Below are 27,741 nucleotides of genomic sequence, written 5' to 3'. Positions count from 1 at the left end.
CTCACTTCTCAGGTCAGCCAGTAGAGTTCTAAGTAGCTGTGAATTGTTTATAACTGATCTGAACATTGTATTCCTAGATGTTAACTTTCAATATTACATGCTCACAATGACATGCCTCTTATTACTGGATGAGGTGAATGTCTTATGTTTTCATGTATCTAACAAAATGGATACAAAATGTAAAAACATACTATCAGATCTTTGAGTTTTTTCAGCGCCAAATATCAAGCTATCCAATCACTGGGATTCCATTAAACCCCAAGTAAATATTCAATGAAATAACATAACTACAATTGACTTAACAGCTATATAGAAAAAAAAACAGGAAATCAGATTAAGTTATTGGCAAAAATGTACTTGTGTTGTCCTTGTATGATGCCAATGGAAGTAGCACACATCAGGACAACCTCATACCCGATGCGCAGCCTTGCATACTGAATTTCTGATATCGAGGGATAAAGAGAGACATGCCAGGAGACGCTCAAAACATGATTGTCACTGAAAGCAGACAGCCGGGTGCAAGGCAACTTTTATCTGACAGCCCCACGTTGCTTTGGTTTGCCCCCCCTTTACGAGGAAAGAAATGATTGAAATGACATGAAAAGAGTTGATAATCACGGTACCGTCAGATTGCTAAACTAATGCGATAAGCCAGAGGTTGTTTGAGGTCCTTATCTTCATTAACAAACTTCCAATTTGTTCTTTTTGCGTGTCATTATTGACTGAATTTGTAAGTTGGCAAGAAGCCACGAATGAGAGCTAGGCTCACGCTTGAGCACATACTGACATACATAAAGAAAATAGCGGGAATCCTGGCTGTTGGTGTACAGTATTTGTTATGACAATGCCTGAAAAGTATACTTAACATGCCAGTACATGCTTGTCGAGAATGCAGAAAATTGGAGGTGGGGTGGTGGATCATACACACATTATTGCATACGTGAGATACCCTCTTGCGAGGTGGCCTGCACTGTATAGTGCATTACAATACAATGAACACATTCTTGGATGTGGTGTTATTTTCTCATGTGCATGGGTTTCCTCTGGATACTGTGCATAAGTATCGTCCCACATGTCAAAAAATACCCCCGAAATAAATGTGACAGACATCCTGGGCAGGACCATCCTGAATAAGTCGTAGGACTCAAAGCTTCCTTGACTGAAAACAGGACCTATTCAAAGTGTAATATGTATTGCCTACATCGCATGCTGAATTTCTTTCGCGCCGTACGTAGCCAACCGTGCTAATCGGAGGTGCGAACCTCCGATTAACGTCCAACTCACCTGATTTACTCGAAAGACAAGCAGGGTTGAGCCTGGCATGTACTTGGGATGGTTGGCAGCGATTGTTGCAGACATGGGGCTGAGGTGGCCAGGAGATGGCAGTGCAGAGTGTCGCTTCCTCGAATACGGCAAAACCCCCGATTTACGTCTCCCCCTTTTACGTCGTTTCGAAAATACGTCGCCACTTTATTGTTCGTAACAGCACGGCCCGATTTGCGTCGTCTCAACCCCCACACGTACGTTGCTGGCAGCGTCGTCCGTCCTTCAAGTCTTCGCTTCTACCTGCCCGTGTACATCACGAGCGACTTTGCATCGCGCTTAAAGAAATAAACTGGACTGTAGAGTAGAATATATTATTTAAGCACAGTATTTTGATGCTAGATTTGAAGCTTTTGTGACTGCAAGGATTCATACTCTTTGTTTTTTTTCGGTAAAGTCACGTAGGTAAAAAATAAAGTAAATAGTGATTTTGGCTGTGACGGTTCCACCTGAAGACGGAAGCTTGTGTTGCCTCCGAAACGTCGTGATTTAATTTAGTTGTTTTCATTTATTTTATTTTTTTACCTATGTGACTTTACCGAAAAAACCAAAGAGTATAGTATTTTGATGATTTGGAAAAAAGAAGTACTTTAATTTACTTCGTTTTGATATTCGTCCCGCATTTCAGGAACGCATCCCCGACGTAAACCGAGGTATTGCTCAACATACATTTCATCTCATTTCTCCGGTTCACTCGAACACTCAATGGATTTGGCCAAACATTCCAACGCATGACCTTGATGCACAAGAGTCTTGCGAGTATTGAGTGTAGGATTTTTTTTGGCATTATTAGTTTACGAATTCCATTTTGGAAACGTTTTATTGCCGTGCCTCAGCTTGGCTGAAATGGAGATAATTGTTTTTAACAGTAAAACAAATAGTTCCACAAGAAGCCCGCATGGCTGTGGTAGATTTACAATCGACACTCTCAGCCTAAACACTTTGTGTGTTCCCCTGAGCGTTAGGCATATCAAAGGATCCTTGTGAATGCTTGGGTTGTTGAATTTTGATGCAAAGTAGAGCCTTTGGTTTGTATCGACCGACAGCATCAGGCAAACATGCAAACTCCCTGCGGTGTGCAAACCACAATCGCCATGCTAAGCAGCAGCACTATTAAATGTTGCGATTAAGCAGAGATAGCCGTATTATAAATTAGAAACAGCAGGTCGGAAGGAACTAATCACAACAAAATCAATAACCAGTGGGCCTGGTAATTCAAGAGATAATATTAAATGCACCAAATCAATTGCATTTTTCATGAGCTTTAGGTTTCAACCAACGTTTTTTTTATTCAAACCATGGTGTACCCAATGAAAGCAGTTTTTTTAAAATCGCGAAACCTTCACGTTTAAGAATACGGTAGTCACGAGACCATCCATATCACACGACCTTATTTCGGTTCAGTACCATGTCAATGTTAGACCCAAATTATCCACATTATCATTCACATCTCGGTCTTAACCCTACTTCGAAAATCAGTTATCACCACGACAATTTCCACCATCAACAACGCCATCCATCTTCAACTACATCTCGATACAAACAAACCACCAGCCCCATTGTGTTACAGTTGTATCGCAAGCTCCTGACCACACCTCAAACGCATCCTTACCACATTCTCTCCAACTCGTTGACCTCTTCTTCACGTGGACACGAGGTTTTGTGTCCATATCCCCGTCCGTGCAGAAACATCGCGGTAGTGATAAGAGACACAAGAACATGCGACGCTCACTCGAGATGACACATTATATAATAGGACGACTCGTTAAACAAACAGGAGGATTCAGACAGAAGGTAAATCCAGTTCTCAAACAGGAGGGAGATGGAGAACTCAAAGGAGGAGACGTGATGCTCAGACAGGTGGAAACGAGACGAACTCGGACAGGAGTGACATGGTTCAGTCAGAAAGGGAAATAGGGGACTCGAGACAATAAACACAGGACTCAAACAACGAGGGAGAGCAGATGACCCAGCTAGACGACACTGATCAGACAGGAAACAAAGGACTCAAACAGCAGGGAGACGCAGGGCTCAAAGGAAAAGAAGAGACAGGGTCCATACAGGAAGACAAGAGCTCATACAGCAGTGAAGACGCATGGCTAAACAGGAGGCACATGTCTCGTAAGAGAAACACAAAGCTCACGCTGAAAGGAGACACGAAACACAACCGGAATGGAGGCACCACCACGCTCAACCCGGAGGCACATGGCTCAGACAGAAGGGAGAGAGACACAAGACTCAGACACAGAGGGGAGGTGGATGGAGCGTGGGGGGTGGTTGTTATAACGCCCTCCAGGCCCCAGTTCTGCGCTCCCTTGTCCTTGCTCACTCCAGCTTCAGGACCCGAGTGCCAGACAGCGCCACGCGCCACTCGATGCGCATGCGTGGCCGTGATTCCTCTCGTGGGGTGGGTGGGTGGTGGCAGTGAGGGTTGGGGCAGCCCTTGGACAGGGATGGGTGGGGGAGGCGGTTGGGATGAGGTCACCGCTTCCTTCAATGTTGTAAGATCAGAGTATTCACCTGCTGATCTAGAGTGGGTTTTTAAAAATTGTATTTTTAGGGAAATATAAAGGTAAGACGCTATGTATATATTCTTTCGAATTTAAATTTAGTAAACTGGTTTTTCGATGTATTTTCCACTCGTCCGTTCATCATTCATAAAGCCATAAATTGAACACAATATAATTGGCTGACATATTGGACAATGTCCCTTATTCAGAGTGGATATAATTATATCACTCCCGACAGACCCCTTTTAATTGATTTTGTTCAAATTTTCACTGAATTTGACAAATGTTTGCAACAAATGCTTTTTTTTTTAAGTTTGCTGAGAATAAATGAAATCTGGATGTGATTAATGCTGTCACTCTATGAGCATGAAATATATTAAACTGGAATAAACATTATTGTATACAATGTGAAAAAAATTGCATTGCATTATAATTATCATTTATTTAATCGTCTATTATAATTGGTTTATGTTTATGGTTTAGGTTTTATTTTGGCACGGGTAAAACCGATGAGGCAATAAATGTTCATTTTCGATAAGGACACGCTACACAATACAAACCTGGTTACAATATTAAAAAAACACACATGAACCAAGCAATTCAAATCAACTCGACATGGTCAAACTCCGAATGGCAGTCGTGCATAAACATGGTATATAACCAACACAATTGGGGGAGGGGGCGTCTCTGTGTCTTATTTAGCCTATATATGTTTTAATCTAGAGTGTGCATTTATCAAAATATAGAGGGTTTTGTTGGTTGGTGAATCCTGAATAGGTTCCACCCCCTTAGACCCCCCCCCGCATCCACAAGATCTGGTAAGACTGACACTCCCTACTTTCCAGTAGCACCACCCTTACTTACCAAATCATATGTGACATGCTTTTTAAAAAGGAGCTCGTCGATCGAATTTTTAAATCGTTTATTTCAAGACTGTGGTTTTATTTTTACAAGGTAGAAGAGCTGTTATTCAAATGTGAGATTCAAAAAAGTGAGTTTAAATATTTTTCCGTTTACCCCAAATTTACTTTATATTTATATACTTTAGATATTCCCTGAGGGTAATCACTGCATATTCATTCATTTGATGAATATTTGGGTACCTATTGTGAAGAACTTGGTTACATGCTGTGCATGATCAGCATGGGATCATACCATCATATTACAATAGAATACACATTTTTTCATGTAATCTATCGTAATATGACATCAAAAGAACACGACGGGAGGGCATGTCCACTCCCACAATTCACAGGCCAGATACTGTTACTCGTTTTAACCTGTTGACGATGTGAAATCACCTTCCAATCGATATGAACAAAGACGTCAAATTTGTAATTGGTTGAACAATGACAGTTGGTTTATATACCGTATATGTACTGTTTTATATCTGGAGTTGCAACTCCATAGATAAGAGAGGTAACACAAATTGTGTTAACACAGATGATGAAGTGGGCAAAATAGAAATAAAGTCATTCATTCTATACTGGAATTTGATGGCTTGTAGCTGCGCAAGGGAACAAGTGATAGCGTGAGCCAGCAGCAGATGGTACATTTTTTTTTTGGAAATAAAGGACATATGCATGATTTTCAACACTCTAGTGTTCACTCTCCACCCATGGTCCAGATTTCCAATTCAGCATTATCATCAGCCTTGGTCTCACTACTGCTCCATGAAGGTGTCCCCAAGCCAACGCCATCATAGTCTTTTGATGCCACAATTAATCTCGTTCGTCCAGACAGACGTATAATAGTCTGCATCAGCATACCTATTTTCAACACTATAACATTATACTTTCCAGCAATATACATCGTAAGCATTCGCTGGTGGGGAAAACGAACTGGACATACAAATGAAAACAACTTCAATTGAATAGTCACTGGAATTTAATCGTTTATATTATACACGTGGAACCGATGCATCCTTGATGGGATGGGTTTTAATTTTCGAAAGTACTGAAAATAATTATCCTGAGATGCTTTGATCAATTTAGAAGTAGAGCTGTATATCTTGATGTTTAGAATGAATCTTTGATACTAAAAAGTATTTACTGTCATTAGGAAACATTCCATTTAACTAAAAGTGGCATAGCATTAGTTGATTATAGTTCATGCTTGGACTGAAGTACAGGCACATAATTGGACTATGCCTCTCTAAAGAAGAGGGGAACCTATGAACATTTAATGTTTAATTGCTAAACCCGGTAAAATAATCATCAATAATTATATTTTCCACATGTGAATGATCTGATACGTGCAGTCCATAAAGGCAGAAATTATGCTCAGTGGATCAATTGCAGTGTGAAAACTGCACTTCTTCCTCTATACTTGAATGGATTCAACATCAATATCCAGCATCAGGTGTGTGCTGATGGTGTTAAAAAGTCAGATTATTTTTTTTTGCTTTGGATACGCACTGTTTGGATCGTTCTTGACGAAAATTTATGTCTGCTGTGAACGATAGGCCGCTGCTTGTTTTATTTTTTACCCGAACTCTCCTGCCCACTCCCCTTCAATGTTTATCCTTGGTCTCCCTCCGTATAGAGGCTTGTCTACATTAGCTCTCATATGGTGTAGACTGAAGGTTTCTGATTAGTATGCATGCCGAATAACCTGGCGCCGACCTTCCCTGAAACCGAGAAGCACACTCAATCGAATCTGCACGACCCGTGTCCAGATTAAGGTCACCACATTCATAAGTGTCAGAATATCAAAGGAAACGGAGACCTTGACCAAATCGTTATAAAATCATTGTCCACTTTGTAAATGCAATGTAGACAATAACAATTCATTCAGTCTCACCTGAAGCCGTCACGTGGCTCTGAAACTTGGATACAGATCTTAAAGTTGTTATTCACTATGTCATATGCAAGCAGAAGAAACGTGCATGCTTTTTGCATTTTTTTCATAACGATTAGTCTTCTGTATCATTACACTTAAATATACGTATTTATTTCCAGGTCTCCGTGGTAAGAAATACATATGAATGTACTTTAAACGAAATAAGGATTTAACTCGTCAGGGGTATTACACTCTGGGTTCAATAAAAATGCGTGACACTTTGTGAAAAGGCAACAGCTGTTCTTCCCATAAATTTGTTGCTACCATTGGAATTTGAAATTCTCAATTGGAATTTGAAATTCTCAAATTGTCACTGGATTTCCAATTACAAGTAGGAACATTTTGATTTAAAGCTTTCGTGACTGCAGGGATTCATATTCTTGGTTCTTTCGGTAAAGTCACGTAGAAGGGAAACAATAAAATATTACAAATATAAAACAATACAATCATCTTGCTGTGTTTTTCACACCTGACGATGATTGCTTGTGTTGCAGTCGAAATGTCGTGAGAATTGTATTGTTTTATATTTTTATTATTTTATTGTTTCCCTTCTACGTGACTTTACCGAAATAACCAAGAATATAAGTAGGAAAATACTATACTTATAGAAAACATACTTATCCTTATACAGTTTGTTTTTAGCTGGAATAAGCTTTGTTTGTTTTGAGTAAACATGGTCTTCTTGTCTCCTACACAAGACCAAGACAAATATTAAAATTTGTTACTTTTTAAAGACATGTATTATGATGCGTGAATGAGGAGATATGTTATTTGTATGTTATTGTATTCATATTTGTTTTTGGGATACGCCATGTTATCGTTTTATGCCTCAATTATTTTCATTAACCCTCCACCACCCGACGAGATTTTCATGTTTACAAAAATGATTTATACGTGCCAATGTTTTTATCAAATTCGGATCAACTTTCTCTAACTCCTACTTCCAACTGGAGACAACTTTATTCACCGCAGGCCAAAGACGTCACCCAAAACAAAATAACTTTGTAGTGCCATAGCTGGAACACGGTACAACTTCCGAAGATATGAATGGGGGAAACATGATGATTAGCACACGGGAACCAAGAATACTATATATATATTTTTTAAATCTACAAAGCTTTGCCACCAGCGGGTACAACTCTGGCAATCGCCTGATGATGATGGATGCAATTACCAGCGAAACGTCGGGCCTAATTGTTAAATGTTGTGTCTTACTCTTAAACATACAAGTGTATTGAAGCAATAACATCAGCGTGTTTGTTCACTTGGCATCTTTATTTATTCAACTGTATCGGGTGGAGGAGGGAGTACTACACGCTGGCATTGTATTCACACGAATTAACCCAGAAAAAAATTATGAATCGTAACATTGGTCGCAAAAGCTCACGGGTTAAATTCGAATTCCAAATTACGAAATGTACCATGCTCAATGCGTCCATCACTCTCGATTAGAATAATAACGATGTTGAAAACAGCAAACCGCGCATCCTGTCCCGAAGAATGCAAGCATACGGTTGTTGAATTGCGTCCTTTGGCGTTAGTGTTTTTTACAATTGAGTTGTACGTTATGTAAATTAGGGCTACAATTTCGCCCCCTGGTGGAAACATTTAATGTTGACCAAACGTTAAACATTACACAACGCTCAACCAATTGAGTAACTAATAGCGTATTAGACACCACTCTGCTGCTGCCGTGCATTCATCTGTGGCGATCTCTTTGTGAAAAATGAGCAAAGGCTGCCACAGCCAGAGCCGTCCCTAGGGTGCGGCGAATCGGGGCGACTGCCCCGGGCCCCACGCTTTGGGGGGCCCAACGCTTCTAGTACGGCCCCCGACAACACACGAGTGAAAACACCACCCCCATCATCATCGTCGTCGTGCTGCTGTCAAACACCCCAATGGTTTCACATGTGTGGCGGCCCTCACACTGAAAATGAGTGCAGAACACTGCATCATTTTCTTTAGTATGGCTGATGTAGATGCAGAGGAACAACTACAATTCAGGTGGTCAAGTCAGATAATCGCGTCAGGAGCAGCGGAATGCATCATCGCTGTGATATCTCCTTCGTAGTTGTGGATCTGGCATATGTAGTACGGTATGTTGTGGATGACCAGTCGTACACTGGACAGTTTCTCATTTGTGCATCAGGTATACGCATCTGCCATGGTTTGTGTGGATGCGATTTAGGGTGGATCATGAGCTTTGTGGAAGATCCAAACCCAGGGGAACTTCTGCGTTGGGTCCTTTCCCAAGGTATGTGTTTGTGAGCTATTTTGAACTTTCATTAGGCTCTCCGAGGCTTCATCGGTGATAAACTCGCATTGTTGCAGGTTAAGCGCATGGGTCCCAAAAAGGTGCTTGGCATGACTTCAAGCGACGACGAGGAAACATTACATTGTACAACAACAACAAAAAACACGTAAACTTGAAATGAATGAATGGGGTGGATCCGGCCCTCGGATTTGAATGTGGGCGCCACGTGGCGGCGTCACCATCGGCGGGGGGGGCAGGGGGGCGGGGCCAGGGGGGGGGGGACGGAGGGGGCGGGGCCAGAGCCGTGGGGGTTTCCTCACCGCGCGTGACGTCACGACGCTCTCTCTCTCTCTTACCCCTCCCCTCCTCGCACCCACCTCCTCAACCAACTCTAAAATTATACAACAACCACCCCACCGCCACAATCATCAACAACTAAGTTGTTGATTTTTAATCCCCCACCCCATCTCCCTTCGGCTCTCTCCACCCAAACAACCGCAAGTTTTTATTCCCCAGTCCGTTGTGGGGGGGGGTGGTGGTGGAGGGGGTAATTACATCAATCGTGGGCCGGCACTTTTCGGCGCGGGCTGTGTTGTTGTTGGTGGTGGTGGAGGAGGAGAGAGGAAGAGGAGGGGAGGAGGAAGAGGAGGGGAGGAGAGGGAGGGAGGGAGGAGGAGGCTCCACCGCGCGGAACCGGCGGCTCATGGCGGCAGAGGCCGAGGCGGCGCGGCCAGCAACGTGGAGGCGACACGGCCACTCAGCGCCCTCTGCGTCGCCTGCCACCACCACCGCCCTGTGCGTAACGCGCTCGCTGCTGCTGCTGTTGTTTTTGTGCGTGCGGGGTTTGGTTTTGTTGCTTTCGCTCAGTTCGTCGTCTCCGCTGCTGGTTGTGTGAGGGGCGAAGGGGGTTTGTGATGGGGGGGGTGTGAGGGAGCCGGCGCGGCGCCTCCGTAGGCCCCTGCGTGGCGCTGCTTTAGGCCGAGGCCTGGCCCGGGTCGCGTGTCAGGTTCCCGGCGAGATTCGTGGGGGGGGGTCCCCCCCCACCCCCCACCCACTGCGCTCTTTCTCTCTCGAGATCACCACACACGCCAGTTCGTCGGTGGGGTTATTGTCTCCGAAAATGATCGTTCTGTAGGAGGATCTGTCCTCTGTAACCGCGCTAATCGTGGGATTCCACGACTCACCTGGGATGACTGTCGCAGAGAAGCCAAATGATCTTGTGATCCACGTTCTCTAGAAGCCTCCGTGTTACAGGACATCGGTCCTGTTCTAGAACTACAAGTGCCGTACGTGCCATGGGAATTTTGAATCCCAGCGAGTCCCGTGTGGGGCCCACTTACTCCGCCTGGAATCGTAGTCAAATGGGCCCCTATATTTCGCATACCCTGCGTGTTGCTTAAAGTTCAGTGAGTTACTCAGCTTCACCTACCCGAGTCTCACATGTTACAGTGTTGCAATGTGAGCCCCCCCCCACACTCTCTTTTAATTTGCAGTCCCCTTGGTGTCTCAGAACTGTGGAATGCCCTTCAAGTCATTCTGTCCCCTGGTTTTCCCATTATCATAGGTTCCCTGGCACCCCGTCTCCTCGTGGTGTCTTGGTTCCCCAGTGAGTCCCTTACACCATGGATGCCCCAGTCCCGTGTCAATTGGTGCCCAAGTCACATGGGTTACCTAAATCCCCTTATCCTGTCCAGTGCTCTCACTTGTCCTGTGGGTCCATCCCATTGTCCTCCAGTCTCATAGGTCTGCAACAGTCCAGTGAGTGTCCCTTGGGGGCCCCTAGCTCCCGTGTGCCCCGCACATTGTTGGAGTGCTGCATCCTTGTTGTCTGCTTTAATTCAGCCTCGTGTGTTGATGTTCCACCAACTCTTCCTACTATCATAGGGAAGTGGCCCTTCATAGCCCAAAAAGTTTGCTTAGAATTTAAGGCAGTGTTATTGACAAAACTATGTTTACATATTTGCTCAAATGAACTGTCTTTATTTAAACTTAATTTTTAGATCCTTTAAATTGTGTCCTATTTGTAATTGTTGAGGTAATTTGACAATTAATTTAGAGAAACTGGCAAATCACACTGGAAAATTAATAGTTTGATATGAAGAATTGCATTTTATCCATGTAAATAGCGTCTCTCAACGTTGTACAATAATTCTATAGATCACATTAAGGGCTAAATTCTATTTATAACAATTATGAATATTGATGACGTTATTTTAAAAGCTTTTGTACTACATAAACATTGAATTAACTCAACAGTGGAAAAATTACATGTGACCCTTAATGCCTGTTTTGAGAATCCTGTTTTATGTTTTGTAATTTTTTGCCATGCAAAGAAGATAAAGGTATTGACCTAGTTCTTGGTAGAATTACAAATTCACTATACAAGAAAGATTAATCATCACAGCCTTATGAGCAGTAATGAAGGGATTGGTTATTCCTGCTGCCAACATTTGGTTTGCGTGATTGTAGCATTCATTTTATTGAAGCTTTGAGGTGGTTTCAGTTGACCATTGGGACAAACGTGAAGTCAATTTCAGATTTTTAGGTTCAAGATTGGGCTTTTGTCCACATGAAATTATAACTTTAGACCTGTTGCAATCCATGTTGGGTACAGTATAGTTTATTTCCGAGCTCACTAAACATTACTAGCCACTTGTGAAAAGTGTTATATGCATGGACAAAACTGCTTCTCACTGGTTGTCAAACAATTGTTTGGAAAATTTGTGTGGAGCAACTAATGGTGGCAAATCTCCATTCAAATTGGTGAAATTGTACTGTAGTTGTAGACAAAAAATAATAATACTATAGTTTTCAACATTTTTAATATATAGGGAAAAAAGCTGCTTATTGCAAAAAAGGTATCTCACCAAAATCCAGTGTCAGATTAGAGTACAATTGAAGTAACACTGCCCTAAAATAATGAAACGAAATATGCCATACCAGTTATGAGCCTATGAAGATAAAATACTTTGCAAGCCTGGTCTGCCATAACGTTATGGTAAAAATATATAAAAGGAAACATTACATTTTATTACCATAGTATTTTTAACAGTTATCTGATGCAGGAGTTAACATTCACAGCCTGTTTCTTGAGAACTTTTTTAATCTAAATATGAGTATACAATGTCCCCATATAGTTAATAAAGAAACCAACCAAGGCGTCACTAATATTCCAGAACCCATGCAATTGTCGAATGGCTTGATCTGTCCTCAGTTGAGTGCTGGGGCATTATATAGAGATTCCATTTCAACTGAGAAATCCTGATTGCAAGTTAAGAGGCACTTTTACATCTGTAGTTGTCAATGCATTTCCACTTGTCTTCTGTAAAGGCTATCGAGGCAATCTATGCGATGGAACATTGCAATGGGTGTATTTGTCTCCATAGTTCCTACGCTGGAAATGGCACTGTGTGTGTGTGTGTCAGGTCAGGATTTCTGACTCAAATTTTACTCAGAATGCACCATTGTTGGCTTTATGTAAAAAACACATGTATTATTTTTTGTCTACCCTCTTGAAAGCAGGCTCGAATGAACCATGCAAGGGAGTCCATCGGAGACCATGCCAGACAAGATAACACCCAGTACGGAAGCTCCAGTCAGTTTGGATGCAACAACTCTGCCGGAGGAGTCCGTCACATTTATCACGGAGGCCTCCTGCCCCCCATCTCTGCAGCCAGATATGCCATCCGTGGAGGCGAGCCTCATTCTTGAGGAGCCAGATAACCTGACGGGAATGCTGAGTGATCATTCTGAAAGGCCTACGAGCTCGCTGGAGGGGTCAAGTAGTCCATCCGAGGAAGCATCTAGCCCAGTTGAAGCAGAAAAGGGCAGCAATGCGTCGGAAGGCGGTGATGATGAAGACTCTACTGCAGACAAGACTGGGGACAAGGGGCCCATCCCAGAATCCCCAGCAACGCAAGTTAATGAGGTAACAAGTGAAGAAAAATACAGAATCTGTCTTATTACTGTCAGTACAGCTGTCCGATTCATAATCAGAACTGAACTTGTGTGATGAGAAGGCAGTTCCCCTGCTTGAACACAGTTCTTGTGGCTGATCGTCACATTTAATAGGATGGTGTTGCTTTGGAATATAATTTTTTTATTCCCTATGTTTGATAAAAACAATTGCTGACAACTAATCCAGATTGTCATGTTGAATACATGTTTTAAATGAATTATTAGTAAAGCGAGAACCGTTAGTTGTAATATGTAGTCTTTATTACTTGTTTGTGCTTCATTACATTGTTATTTATGAAAGGAGAGCTTGTTTTCTTCAGCTTCAGAAGATAATACAACTGAACTTGGTGGTATATTGTTTCTAATAGGGACTTTATAAAGCCAGGTTATCTTCCATTTTCAAAGTCACAGCCATCAGCACTAATGAATAAATCGGTCTATCGCACTTCCTCTCTGTTTGTTCCCTTGCTATTACCATTCAGTATAAAAATGCCTGTTAACAAACAAAATGCTCCACCGATTTGCCAATTCCATAACAATTGTAAGTGCAAAAACTCTTGTTTACTCTTAAGAGCGTTTTGTCCATGTTGTCCATGTTCCAAGCATGATTATCTCTACACTGGACACATATTGCAGCTGTGTTTAACGTGCAATTGAAGGCACAGTGGTATTGAGCAATCCAGCCCCACCATACAGAAATCTTGATGTCACGCCATGGACAAGGATTGCAAATTCACTGAAAAAGCACATGTAGGCTATATATTATGGGCCTTTGTAAATGCACATTTTCTAAGCACCGCAAAATAAAGATATACATTTGTCTGACAGGTTTTAGGTCCGCACTAAAACACAAGCCATACATATTTTAAGAGGGTTCTTAATCACATGCCTAGCAACCTCTTAAACATCCGAACACCTTGCATAATTGCCCTTACACAAAGGCAAAAACAAGTTCACAGAGGCCAATATTCTCATATTGTGTCGTTATAAATATAAAAACACAGGAGCGTGCTACTTGGGTTCTGTAAAAGCGTATGGTTATATCAGCGTTCCTAGAAATTGTATTAAACGCAGCCAACTGAGGCCACATGTCCTATGCACAGTTTGGGTCCGTTATTGAAAATAAGACAATTGTTAAGAGCCTCGTACCAAAGACATTCTGGATGTTTAAGTTAAGTTTGGTTTCTTATATACTGATCTCTTTCCAGTTTGGAGCATTACAACACAACATAATTTGGATTTATACTGCATCTAATCTTCTAATGCAACCATATCTCAATATCCTGGAGGAAACTCGACTTTTATGTGGACTTGTGCATTCATAAGCAGACATTAAAGGAAGATGGCATTATAATTTGAAGGAGGTCGCATCTCTTGACATCGACCACCAAATGTAATAAGTGTAGGATTAAAAAAGAAAGATTTTAAAACGTAGCCGATCAAAGTGGATGACACTCAGGTCCCAACAGTGAGAGCAATTTGTTTTGGGATCTGACCATATCATTTTGTGCAAGCAATTATTCTTTGAAGTGATTGGATGCAGTTTACGCTGCTCACTCTAGAATAATGTGTAATATGCACTGCACTGGTAGTAAAGTGTGTAAAGAGTATGATAATTTTGACAAGATCTGTGAGTTGCATTTTTATGACCAGTCACTGGTTACTCTTGAGCTATAAAACATTACCAAATTGACATTTCCCAAATTGGTAACATAATTCATTGCTTATGCAGGTATGTTTACACGAGTACTATTTGTGTGGTGTGTTACAATATTTATTATCAGCCCACTCCCCATGCATGGCACATATGCCATGTTTTTAATATTTCACTTTTTGTTTCATTTGCATTGCTGATTGTATAAATCAGATGTTTCAGTACTGTCTCGGCCTCTTAAATGCACACTATGGTTGGCATGCAACTAAAGAGAACAACTCACAATTAAATTTGACACGGTATAAGAAACGTTGCCCATCCATAACTGGATAATCTGGTTTATGATGTGCACACCTGAATGATGTTTGTTGCTAAGTCTCCTCACATTTACAACAGTCATGTTTGCTTTGTTGACGTTCCATGATTTGCAATGCACATTAAGACTTTCACACTTAAAATTACGGTTTTGTACAAACTATACAGTTTACTATTTATTGACTCTAAAGAGCGATATATTCCAACTGTTTTAGATTCTGGATTGTATTGATTAACTATCCGTGCGATCATATATCTTCGACTTTTGTACTTTTATGAGTTCTGCTTTTTAAACCAAAACGATTTTGTCCGTGCATCTTTTGTTTATAGGGAAGACAATCCGAGGCAATTTAATATTACCAACTAATATCTGACAGTTGCATAACCATGTGTTTGTGATTATATAACTATAGATAAATATCGAACAGAGCTGAAACATTCCAATTTTCTTTGTGGGTTTTTGAAGCCTTAAATCAAAGTACAGTGCAGCTCTTATTTTTCACCCTGTTCTTGAATCGTATTATCTGTGGTCTACAATCTAAAATTCCTGTTATGCACGGATGTACCTTTCCTATTTCCTGCAACTTTTTATGGGTAACAGAAGTCATGGAATTTGTCACCAATCTCCCAATATATACATTCTCATTTCATTATTAATGAGACGTTATGCAGCAAATTAATCCTATTATCTGTATTTATTTGCAGATAAGAGGATTCATCTGGCAGTGTTTACCACAAGCACAAACGTATTCCAGTCACATTTTCATGATTAAGAGGAGTCACTTGGCATATTAATGCATTGTTTGTGTTTATCCGTGCATAACGAGTCAGTTGGCAAATTCAGTTTGTGATTCACATTTATCTGTAGATCTTTTCACACTTGGGTTTTATTTTCACGCATATTATATTGACCACTCCGGCTATCCGCATTTTCTTATTATTATTTGCCAAGTGCCACCCCTCTGCATTGTGAATAAGTGAATGTCCATTTTCCTAAGGTTCAGGTTACCACTTGTGGTAGAAAAATGTCATTTGAAGCATCTTCATTTTCTAAGTGCAGCCTATTATTCATACAAACCTCACCTACTAGCCTATTTCCCGTCCAAGGACGGGTGTATTGCAGTAAATCTGAAACTTGCAAGTGAAAAGCAGACCGTGATGTGATATTCATTGCATCCATTCGTGTGCAATATGTATGACGTCACGCACGTTACACACTGACATTCTTATAGGTAAATATAGTAGTCAATTACTGTATATATTTATTGGAAGTAAACTTAGATAAACCACACCCAGTTTGGATTGCCCACATATGAGGGAAACCATGTTGTCCTGCACATGCTAAAAACACAACCATATATAAGAGTTGGGTGAAAGAGGCCAATTGATAATATATTGGGAGCTGTCTCTCAATGCTTCTTCCTAAGACTTCCCTGTCAGGATGAATTGGTCTGTGCTATGAATTATGTCTAAAAATAGCACAGGTGCTATGCTCTGCATAAAGCATATCGCCAAAAAAAACGTAACTCATCGGTGAAAAAACATTGAAATAAGTTACCCAGCATAATTTTCGAGTCATATGTCCAAAATTCATGATATTGGGATTATTTTCGAACATTTGTTTTATTCTGAGCATAACATAACATTTTACTTACAAAAAACCCCCCAAAATATATCACAAAGGCATAGTATATGAGACATTTATTTGACACCGTTACAAATCAACATTTATTCTTACTAAAACATGCCTTTTGCCTTTGCAGAAAGAATATGAAAACAACTGCATTTAAAATGAGAGGGTTGCATATCTCCGACTGATTCTGTTTGGCTTTGTGCTGTCACTTTCCAAAATAGTTGGGTCGGCAAAGCCATCCAGATTACCATGCCAAGCATCCCTCATCATAGCACATCTCTCGGAGGCCTTCCGAGTGCACATGACTGAATGTTAAATTAAAGGATAGTTATTTTGGCATTAGGACTGCCATTCCAAAATTGAGGCTGCTTGTTTTGGAAGCAGGTGTTTTTTTGTTTGTTAATGAACACTTTGTGATGTTAATATTGTTCGGATGCAAATAACTTGGTTTGTCTCTTGCGTACGTAGAGTGGGAAATCGAAGAAGAAAAAGAAAAAACGATCCAAGGTAAGCTGTGATCGTGATCATTGCAAACTAATTTGGTCGAATTTGGTGTCCCAGAGAAACCAGATGTAGAAGATGTAAGCATCTTTTTTTCTTCCCAAATTATTCATACCCTCGTGCGACTCCCATTTGGTTAAACAACTCACAGTGACTGTTTTCTAAAGATATTAGAGAACCACCACTTGGAAAGAGACATTGGAGGTAAGTTTACTGACCAATGAATCCTGCTTGGGTTGACCGTTTCCTTGTTTATACAATAACCTATTTTTTTCGAGGAAATCATAAAAGTGTATCTTCCGTGAAATTAATATTGAAAACCCTGTGATGGCATCATTTGTTTAAATAGGCTATGTTATGGTATTGTTACCACATTCATCCCTTATTTTAAAATATTCCACAACTCAGCCATCATACTGGTAGGAACCTCCTGGTTACACCAGCCCGCAGGGGATTATTGTGTCCGTCCGCTGTGCAGTGAGGGGCTGGGTGGGGAGGGAGGGGCTGGGTGGGGAGGGGCTGGGAGGGGAGCGAGGGGCTGGGTGGGGCTGGGTGGGGGGTGGGCTGGGTGGGGAGGGGCTGGTCACCCCGTGGTGCCCTTATAAAACTCAATGTTTAACCTACTCACGCCGGCTTGTGCCCGACCTCACAGTCGGGCATATTTGCCAACGTTCCTACCAGCTCCCTCCGCAGGAATGTGTTTACTTTTAAAAGCCATTAGTTTTCATTCACGTCCTTAAAACTGTCAATTGTTGTTTGTAGGCTCCTCGTTTCACAAAACAGCAAGTGGAGGAAGGTGCCACTCCTGACTGTTGTGGGGTTGCAAACGTGGCTTCTGCGGAGGCACCGAGTGCCCACCCCACCCTGCTTGCACCAGGGGGTGCAGATAGCCCCCTTGTCAAAGCGTTGCAGGTCACCACCAACCCCCTAGCTTCCAACCTCACTCTGGCTGTCAATGGCCCAACAGAAACCACATCCAAGAAGAAAAAGAAATCCAAGGTAAGTTGCTCTTGTTGCCTGACGTTTTTTTGTGTGTAACCCACTGGATTTTGGCGGTGGTAATATAAAAAAAAAGCTTCACTCACGGGTTAGGTGGTTTCAAGTTCAAATCTCGGCCAACTATCAATTCAACCTGGCACCTCTCCTAGCTTCATAAAAAATTAACAAGTACTAAATCTTGACTTAAAGTATTCGTGACTGTAGGAATTCATATTCTTTGGGTCTTTCGGTAAAGTCACGTAGATAGGTTCAAATAAAATAACAATAACTATGACTTTTCGATCGCAACACAAGCGGTCGTCTTCAGGAAAAGAATAACGACCGTTTGTGTTGCGATCGAAACGTCGTAGTTTTTTTGTTATTTTCTTAGAACCTATCTACGTGACTTTACCGAAAGACCCAAAGAATATTAACAAGTACTACTTTGTGATAAGTCAACAGTTGCTGGTCTCATGGAGAGACTCATTTGGCAATGGTCCAGTCCCTTCCCAGTACTCATTTAAGTATTGAAACACTTTGGCTTTAAATTGAACAAGCCATAATTTTTCAGGAGAGATATTTTTGTGCGATTGTTTGCATCGTGTTTTTGATTGAAGATTTCTAAGCAAGGAAAAATCTAATGCAACACTCCTTGCTTGTTCATAATAAACGTTTTTGGGTTGGATCGTGTTATTTATAAATCTGTCGTAACCCTCCACCACCTGACACAGCCAATTTTCTGCACCTGATGGGTTCGGTGATGACGTCATCTTGCTCTATTTAAGACCGGAAGCAGGTGGATGGCTTCACTATTTTGGTAAATCGCTCGATGATGCTGGATGTAATTACCAGCGCAATGTCGTACTCAAATTGTAAATGTTGTGGATTTACTTTCCAACACACCGATGGGCTGAAGTAGTCACTATTTGGCGTTTTGTTTACGTGACAAATCCCTTAATAATTGGCTGTATCGGGTGGTGGAGGGTTACGACACATTTATAGTTAGGCGATCTAACCCAAAAACCTTTATTATGAATAATATTGGTCGGGAAAGCCTAGGTGTTAAACTGACTCCTTGTTCTGAAAAAAAAAGTGCACGTGGCAAAATAAACATTTGTTTTGCAGAGCAGGAAGTTAAATACCTCAGTTATTTTTTTCATTTATTAAGTACCCATTCATATCTCAAGACACAACCTTTCAACAACAAACCATCCAGATGGCAGGCTTTAGACTATTCTCCTGGCAGCTGTTGAACATTACGGAGGCAGAACAGTTTTGTGTTCTTGAGTGAGTCGGTCATTTGCATAATGGCAATCGTGTACACCCAGATATGTAAAAATAACCGTGCTCATCAGAAGTGCTCATGGTTACCTCGTCTATTTAATTGCTCGTGCGGCAGGCCAAGCCACGTGGACCAGTTGTCGAGAAGCCCCCAGAGGGAGCAGGACATATGCCGCAGGTCGTACCCATGCAGGTGAGCAGCTTACAACCGTGTCTCTCACTTCTTGTTTTGATGACCACTGGTAATCGTTCTGGAACAAAGTCAGCTCCGAGATGCAGGCTGGAGCTGTCTGGTTTTGCAGCAGGCCCACTTTGACAGCGTAGTTTCCCAAGTGGGCTCAAGGGCCTCCTCGTCCAACCATCGTAACTGCTTTGAGCTGGGCTCTCCCCATAACCATTCTTGATGTGACGGAGTCAGGAAACACGACACGTGTGCCCTGATGTCAATTGTCTCACTAAAACTCAGATTTGTTTTCACCGAAAAGAGCAATCCAATTGGTGAATAGCAATCTAACCTTTAAATGCGTCCAATACTGCATCTTTTCAAGTGTTAAAATGTATTTTTTGTATCCTTTGACCCTTAATACAGTTACATAAACACCTTCATGCTTGACTTCTTGCATTGTTTGCTTGACACAGTAGTAAACGGTTGGATTTTCGTGGATGTTGTTTCGCTCATGGAGACTAAAAATTTTCATTTCAAAGGATGCAACTCAGAAGGGGAAACCTCAGGCACCAGAGGGCAGCAAAGAGTCGACCAAGAAGAAAAGCAAGAGCAAGAACAAAGCAGGAAGAGCACCGGATCCTGGGAATCCTGAAACCTCTGGAACCCCCTGTCCCTCCACCAACATCAGTGTGCCTTCTGGACTCCTCCCTTGTCCTGGACTGATCCCTAAAGCCAAACTGGTTAAAGGTGACGTGAATATTCCTTCAATGTTCATTTGCAAAACTGTAAAAAGCTTTGCTTTGTGCATGTCCATACATGATCATGCACACCTGTAAAAATATTCTGAATCTATGTTAGAGCCACCCACAGGTTCACTGAACTGAAAAGGAGCACCTGCTGCAGTGTGCCAATAACTAACGGTGACCTCATTTTGTTTGTAATTTCTGTCTGCCTTGCCATGCAAATGTTGTCTTTGGCAAGCTGCCTCGTTAAAGCTGTGTTTAGCCGATGGTGATCGAAGATCGAATCCCAAAACAAATAATGCTGATCATTTTGATATGTACCTAGGCTGTGTCTTGGTTGTCTACGTGAGTTTATGGATTATTTTTCGAAGACGACGTACTTAAATTATTGTCAAGTGTGCTGTCAATGGTGTATTGTTTTCGGCATCATGGAACTGAGGTCAGTGATGTTCCTGTAGTGTCATAAAGACATGCTCGACAGTGATTTTAACAATATTTAACGAGGCTTGAAATTCTATCTCAAAGAGTCCGTGCATTTGCAAGAATTGCCATTGAAATGAATGGGAATTCTTTGACAGCCTAGAATTCCTCTTTAATTTCAGTGATTGCAATTCTAGTAGCAATTCAAATTACTAGCACTAGGTGGCACCTTTACCCCTCTCAAAACACCATGAAAGGGAATGGATATTTTACCGTGAACATTGCCAAATGCCTACGTCAATCACCCACGATTCAAATATGACTCCTACAGGAATCACCAGTTACTAGTGTGCACTATGTGCATTTTCCCCAGGTCTGTGTAATATGTTACACTATAAATTCCATTGGTCAAAGCAAGAACAATGCACGATTACATTAACAAGCCTCTAAATTGTTTCAACAGAACCTGTTCTGGAGCTGAAGGATTCTACAGGAGTTGATGTGGCAGAGTTTCTGACCGACATCTTAAAGAATAACCCCAGGTATGTCTGTGGGCAATGTGGGAACAGTGATTAGTGTACTGTATAATGATATGTGCAACCTCGGTTTGACTCCTGCATATGCACGTAGAAAAAATAGCCTGGACCATCATCTTTAAGTGGTACTGGCCACACTAATCCCTTGTTATGTTATTCTGAATATATGTTCACAGAGCTTGCTCTAACAGTCTATAAGACAGGTTGCAGCATATTTGCTTCTGTGTATGAGTAACACAAGAATTACCACATGTGGCTGAACCTTTGCCCTTCTGTTATTGTGTTGGTGCCCCTGTGAGTGTCAATTTGTTGCACATCACTTTATCCCAATGCCCGTGAGTCTCTTTGTCATTGAGTTCCTGTGGTATCGCGCTGCACCAATGGCAGCCTTTGTTAGGTTGTCACAAAAGGCACGTATTGGTTTCAAGATTCCTCATGTAACCCATTGTTGCCCCATGATGATGCTCTGTAGAGACAGAATGTTTCTGCTGAAGATGGAGCAAGATATTTTGGAGTTCATAAAAGACAGCAAGTGAGTTATTGTTTCCCTTTCGTTACTTCGTTTTTTAAATTAAATATATGTTTGTGCTGTGATACAAATTCACTGTCCGTTGGTCATCTTAGAGGTTTCGTGTGCTGGCCTGTTGAATGTGCCTGTAATGCGTTTTACTAAACTGGCCCCGACTCGCTGACAGCGTAATGGAATGGGTTTTCACAACGAGGAGTAATAGACTACTGGAACGCCTAAACGATGTGTGATTGCTTGTTACGGAGGTGAGCGTGTCAGCGTGATCACAATTTAAGCCGAATTGCGTGCCAAGTCACAGTTATTTTGGTCTACACATTTTTATCAATTGTGTCATTGCCACATGCGTAGGTTCATATATGGCTGAATTTGTGAGTTTTGTTTTTCGGGCCTATCTTTTGAATATCCATGCGTTTGCGTTTGTATAAATTTGTGCCATGTTTGTTTTGTGTTTATATCTGCTTTACATATCAAAACGTCTTCCATAATTAGCATCTTGGATTTTGTCCTTGCCCTTGTCAAACACTTGAACTGGTTACCAACTGAATATGGATTTCAATTGAATATATTTGCACAGAAATATGACACTTGCAAATACCAAATTGATTCAATGAAGCTCATTTTGCTTTCTAGTCATTGGGAACCATGCTGTAATGATGCCCCCACTGTCAGCATCTCTACCGATCAATTACTAAAATAAACCTCATAAGGGATGGCTGCAGTTTAAACGGCGAACTCGCATATCAATTCATGTTGCTGATGTTGTGTGTTGAATGCGTGCAGTGCGAATATACACTCGCTGTCCCCAATGACATCGTATCACCGGCTGTTGGCGCACCGTGTAGCCACACACTTTGGCTTGGAGCATGCGGTTCTTGGACCCAAGGGCACCACTTTGATGCTTCACAAGACTGCGAATACTCGCATGTACGAGCACATTCTCCTCTTACAGTACACACATGCATGTACACACAACACTTGGGTATTTTTGCACACTCTTCAGGTAGTGAATAAGGAACATAATTCACAAACAACACTCGGCTGCATGCCATACACCTGCTGTCCCCAGACACTCAAATATCCACACATTCACACAGATCATACACCTGTCATTTATACATTTACTACTTATATTTTGATAATCTCTACTTATAGCATAATATATATACAGTTTGATGTTGATTGTTCCAATCATTGATGTACAACTGCTTAGCACTGTGCCCCTTTTCACGTTGATGGGACACTTAGTAGCGATTTCCTTATCGCTGCACTACATCTGATGCTACATCTGTATGGTTATATGATGTTCACGCACTCATGCTGATGGCCTCCCACCATGTAAATCTCCAACTGGTTGCAGTATCATATTTCTGTAGTTTCCTATTTAATTTATCAAGTGACCTTAAACGAACATGTCATCTTGTAAGCACACACGGCACATTCAACATTGAACATCGGAGCAAAATAAATGCAAACTACAACATGGGATGCCCAGCATTGAGAGGTTAAACTCACACCCAGGCTAATTGCAGATCTTCCTCTTATATTAAGACAAACTGCATCCTGTGAACAAGCCAGATTCCAACTCAACCTGTCACCACTTTTACCCATGCAGCAATGATAAAGCATTCGAGCAAGTGTTTTATTGAACATATGTTCACAAATAATACCCATCTCTCACCAGCACAAGGTCATTCTTTAATTTGCTAGTTTTTCAATCCAGTGGCCACTGGTCTGTTACATGTAAGTTTTTTCATGGTTGTATTGTCCAATAATCGAGCCTCCTGCGCTGCAATACCTACCACAGGTCATTCCACTGACAGTTAATGATGCTCGTACCACCCTAGAGTGATTTCTCTGTTTACCTCTGGTTACAGAGCTGTGTATTGATCAGGTGCAAACATAAACTTGGGGATAATTGGTATCCAGAGGTAGACCGTGTAACTCGCAGCACATGGGAGCCCTGAATCTTTAGTGTCAAGCTTATTTCTGCCTCTCTCACCTAGGATTTGAAGCCAGAGTCTTTAATTTTTGAAGGCTGTGTAAAACAACTCGGGCATCAGCCCCCCTCCAGTCTGCCACTCGCCCATGTTTCACGTTACTATTTTTATACTCGTCCACATTATCAGCTACAGAATGGCACTTCCCTGATAGAAGGCAGGCTGCTTCAGATCCCCAAGTCTCTTGCATAATGCTGTCAAGGGTTATGTTAGGACACCAATACTGGTTGTCAATGAATCAAAAAAGGAATTAGCAACTTACGAAATTACATTTTAAAAGTTGGCAGTTTTATATGAAGTAATAGCCACCTTAGTTGAAAGTTGCCCAAACATTAAATTGGTAGCAGTGCAATATTTCACAAATGACAGATTAGTATGTATGTGGACGCGCACACCAACATGCACTCACGTACTTTGCATGTACACACACACACATTCAAACACTCTTTTGCACTCGTAATTTGATTTAAACTAAATATGCGCATAACTGATTTAATTAAAGTTTAACAAAGATAAAATCTTATTTTGTCTTAAATTGACAGTTGGAGTGAGTGCTATTATGAAACGTGTTTAAATTGGTGCGTCACTCCAAAGGGGTTAGTGGGCCTTTGTATGCCTGGCCACATTCGTCTCCCTGCTGCATGTATTGACATTGGCCGGTGTGCTAATTTTACACAGAGTTGATGTAGAGATTATCAAACCAAGTTTATATATTAAGAGCCACTGCAGTGTATCATCAGTAATTACATTCCGAGTTGTTACCTTTTAGAAACTGGTCACAATTTCCCCGTAAAAATATACACGCAAGGTCTCTTTTTTCGTTTTCAATCATAGGAATAAATTATATCCCTGAGCACATAATAAGGCTGGAATAACATACAAGAGGGTGGTGCGGCCAGTACCATACCTGGATTGTTTATCTCCCCCAGTGTTTGTTTACACATTGTATCAGGTATTCATTTAGCCCCAGTTGGCCGAGGTGAGGCCCAAGACCTATTTCCATTGCTCTGGGAATTGATATGGATGGTGATTTGATAAATTGTCTAATATTCACTATCCTTCATGTAATTTCTTATTTGTGTTCTTGTTGTGTAGCTTTTTTTTCACCTTATTAGCTTAAATAACAGTATAAATTGGAATAAATTGGAAAACACCTTATCACATGCATTTCTATGCAGGTATCATGAAGTTTACAACTCAATATTTGTCAATGAATCGGAATCTTTAGACCCCCCCTAAATTGAACCCTTGTAACTGGGTTCAGAGCACAATGTGCTTATCACTGCACCCCTACACATACACACTTGTGCAGGTGTTCAAAGTCAACTAGACACTTTTAGCTCTGACGTGAAGGACTAGCGTTTGATTGGAATTTGGCACCATTTTTCTGAGCAAGCTCTCCACAGTGCATGAGTCATATGGACTGCACAGAGTGTGCTAGAGGCAGATGGTGCATGGGATGGTGGCTCGTTGCGTTCCCTGGAACATGCAGATTAAACGATCAGTTCTCCGCCAAAGACTTTGGTATTTGCTGTGAATAATATACATTACAATTTTATTTATGAATCTTAGAAAGTGAAAATGAATGCAGCAGATTTTCTGTGGTAGGTATATTTGAATTTAATACCGACTTTGAACATTGCATACAATGTAACAGCGCATTAAAGTGTTACTTTGTATATTTTCAATACAGATGAAATTTTTGGTCACTGCATATCGTTGTGTTTGGATCACAAAGGTAAACAAAAATACGTAGTATAAAATACTCGTGTGTGAATAAATAATACAAAATATGAACACATGTGGAAGGAGAAAATTCCTTAAAGCAAATGGGCATCTTACAATATTACATGTATATTAAGATAGAGATAGGCATAAAAGAACCAGTTCCTTCAAAGACCTCCAACTCAGTAGCACATCAATCAATGAAATTGCTGTGAGTGGGCATAGTAAAGCCTGAAATATAGTTCCGTTTTGACTGTCCAAAGTAGTTTAACTTTTCTGCAATAAAATTCCATGTTAATGTAATCAATATGTTAGATTAAACATATTTATATAACACTAGCGGGAAGTACCTGGCGTTGCCCGGGCAAAAAAGATATTTCAAAACTACTGTGAAAGCCCGGTGGGCCGTTTGTCCATTTATCCACGAGCCAAATTATAAGAGGCTTGCAGAATTCCCAAAAAGTTATAGAAAGTGGAGGGTAAATAGTTGATGTAAAAGGTTTTCGAAAATTGTCAATGCCCCCCTCAGAAAAATATTTACCCCCGTGTAGGTATATATACGTACACACCCTACATTCAACAGAGTAAGGAGTATCTATTGACTTTGTAGTTGTATCTACTGACTGTACAGTAGTATCTCCTGAGCCAGTAGTATCTACTGACTGTATAGTAGTATTTACTGATTGCAGTAACTACTGACCATAGTAGTATCTACTGGCCCTACAGTAGTATCTACCGACTCTATAGTGGTAACTACTAACTCTATAGTAGTATCTGCTGACTATAGTAGTAACTACTAACTGTATAGCAGTATCTACTCACTCTATAGTATCTACTGACTCTATAGCAGTAGCTACTAACCGTAGTAGTATCTACTGACTGTATAGTAGTATGTACTGACTGTAGCAGTATTTACTAACCGTAGTGGTATATTCTGACTGTTTTAGTATCTACTAACTGTATATAGCAGTATCTACCAACTCCATAGCAGTATTTACTTTGATTCCAGCAGTGCATAACGACTGGTGGTATCAGCTATCACTACAGCAGTGCATAGTGACTGGTCGTACCTGGCATGATAACAGCAGTGCATACTGACTGTGGTGGTACCTGCTATGATTATGGCAGTGCATACTGACTGTGGTGGTACCTGCTATGATTACAGCAGTGCATTCTGTGGTGGTAGCTGCTATGATTGCAGCAGTTAGCGGCGCGAGGAAATAAATAAATAATGATAAATTACACTCAATTGTTAATGCAACTACTTGCAAGTTGACGGATGGGAAAATGGAATAGCGCTAGGTCACCACGGAGTTTACGGTGTGGTACCCGGCTACTTTTTTTTTACGCGAGCCAAATCCTTCGCAAGTTCCCTGCACATAGACACAGAGACAGACAGATGGACAGACTAAAAATTACGTTTATAGGTAAGATTTCTAAGTAAAATGTATATCCAATGTTCATTGTCACAGCGCTATATATATATTGCGCCTTGTGCTTTAAACGGTATGGATCCATTGCTAGAGATTTCGTCCAGCTAATACACAGAAGACGTCAGCAGTGGAGGATTTAGTGGATGGTTTAAATCACTTTAACAAACTGATGGGACATGGCTTACACTGGCATTCTCCACCAGGATGCACAGTGGCTGCTTCATAACCTTGATATCTGGAGCCACGTTGCACACTCATAATGTAGTTTTAAAATTAGCATCTCATTTATACTGGTCTAGGTAATGTCCAGTGGGGTAATCTATATCAGCCAACTTGGGCACAGGCTGTGCATAACATTAAGTCTCACACCTCCTATTAGCACGGTTGGATACGTATGGCGTAAAATAAGTTGAAGGCCACAATACCGCTGCTTGTTTGGCTTCCACAGCAAGGCTCTAGCGTTCCTTACCTTTGCACCTTTAGGGCCTCACCATTGGCCAGCGTTTCGTGTCGATGCCCTTTAAAGTGATGACTGGGTTTCACTTGACTTATTAATTCAATGAAGAACACTACTTAACATATGCAAAATGAAAGTCGAGATTATTATTGGTTGACCGTCCAGCTTTCCATGCAATGTGTGGCACTCCAGTTCACTGATTGATTAATGGGCTAGATAACTAAAAATTAAAACCTTTACGATACATTTTTACAAATGTGCAGGTATATACTTAAATTATATTGTACAACAACGGCAATTCATATCTCTTAGGTCGTTTATTTGATGTAGGTTGACTCGGCCTAAATCTTGCACGGATCAAGCATTACGCTCGACACATTCGTCAAAAACACCATGCCAATGGTCCTTTTTCATATCACATAAATAGAGGCCAGAGATTGGATTATGGTTGAAGACTGCAATTCACACCATGAGTCATGATGAGAATT

The 27,741-nt window shown here is 41.2% G+C and overlaps 2 protein-coding genes across 5 annotated transcripts in view; one reads left to right on the top strand and one right to left on the bottom strand.

Moving 5' to 3' along the window:
• The window catches only part of LOC144947053 (uncharacterized), a 34,901-nt gene extending 31,221 nt beyond the window's left edge, over positions 1-3,680 (bottom strand). Inside the window, exon 1 of the mRNA XM_078876203.1 lies at positions 2,936-3,680. The gene's annotated coding sequence lies outside the window, so the exon portion shown is untranslated. The remainder of the gene's footprint in view (positions 1-2,935) is intronic.
• Positions 3,681-9,303: 5,623 nt separating this feature from the next.
• Positions 9,304-27,741, top strand: part of LOC144939811 (uncharacterized) — a 68,706-nt gene continuing 50,268 nt past the window's right edge. For 3 of the 4 annotated variants that reach the window (XM_078866732.1, XM_078866733.1, XM_078866731.1), the window contains exons 1-9: positions 9,546-9,723; positions 12,451-12,856; positions 16,956-16,994; positions 17,751-17,987; positions 19,366-19,440; positions 19,953-20,160; positions 21,040-21,118; positions 21,585-21,644; positions 22,422-22,565. In XM_078866732.1, the coding sequence (XP_078722858.1) occupies positions 12,464-12,856; positions 16,956-16,994; positions 17,751-17,987; positions 19,366-19,440; positions 19,953-20,160; positions 21,040-21,118; positions 21,585-21,644; positions 22,422-22,565 (1,235 nt within the window). In that variant the 5' untranslated portion in view covers positions 9,546-9,723; positions 12,451-12,463. The other variant, XM_078866730.1, reaches the window with a different exon arrangement.

This window comes from Lampetra fluviatilis, chromosome 2 (genome assembly GCF_964198595.1).
Source record: "Lampetra fluviatilis chromosome 2, kcLamFluv1.1, whole genome shotgun sequence".
NCBI lineage: Eukaryota > Metazoa > Chordata > Hyperoartia > Petromyzontiformes > Petromyzontidae > Lampetra > Lampetra fluviatilis.
Note: the sequence above shows the minus strand (reverse complement) of the source record. Positions and strands in the feature narration are given on the sequence as shown.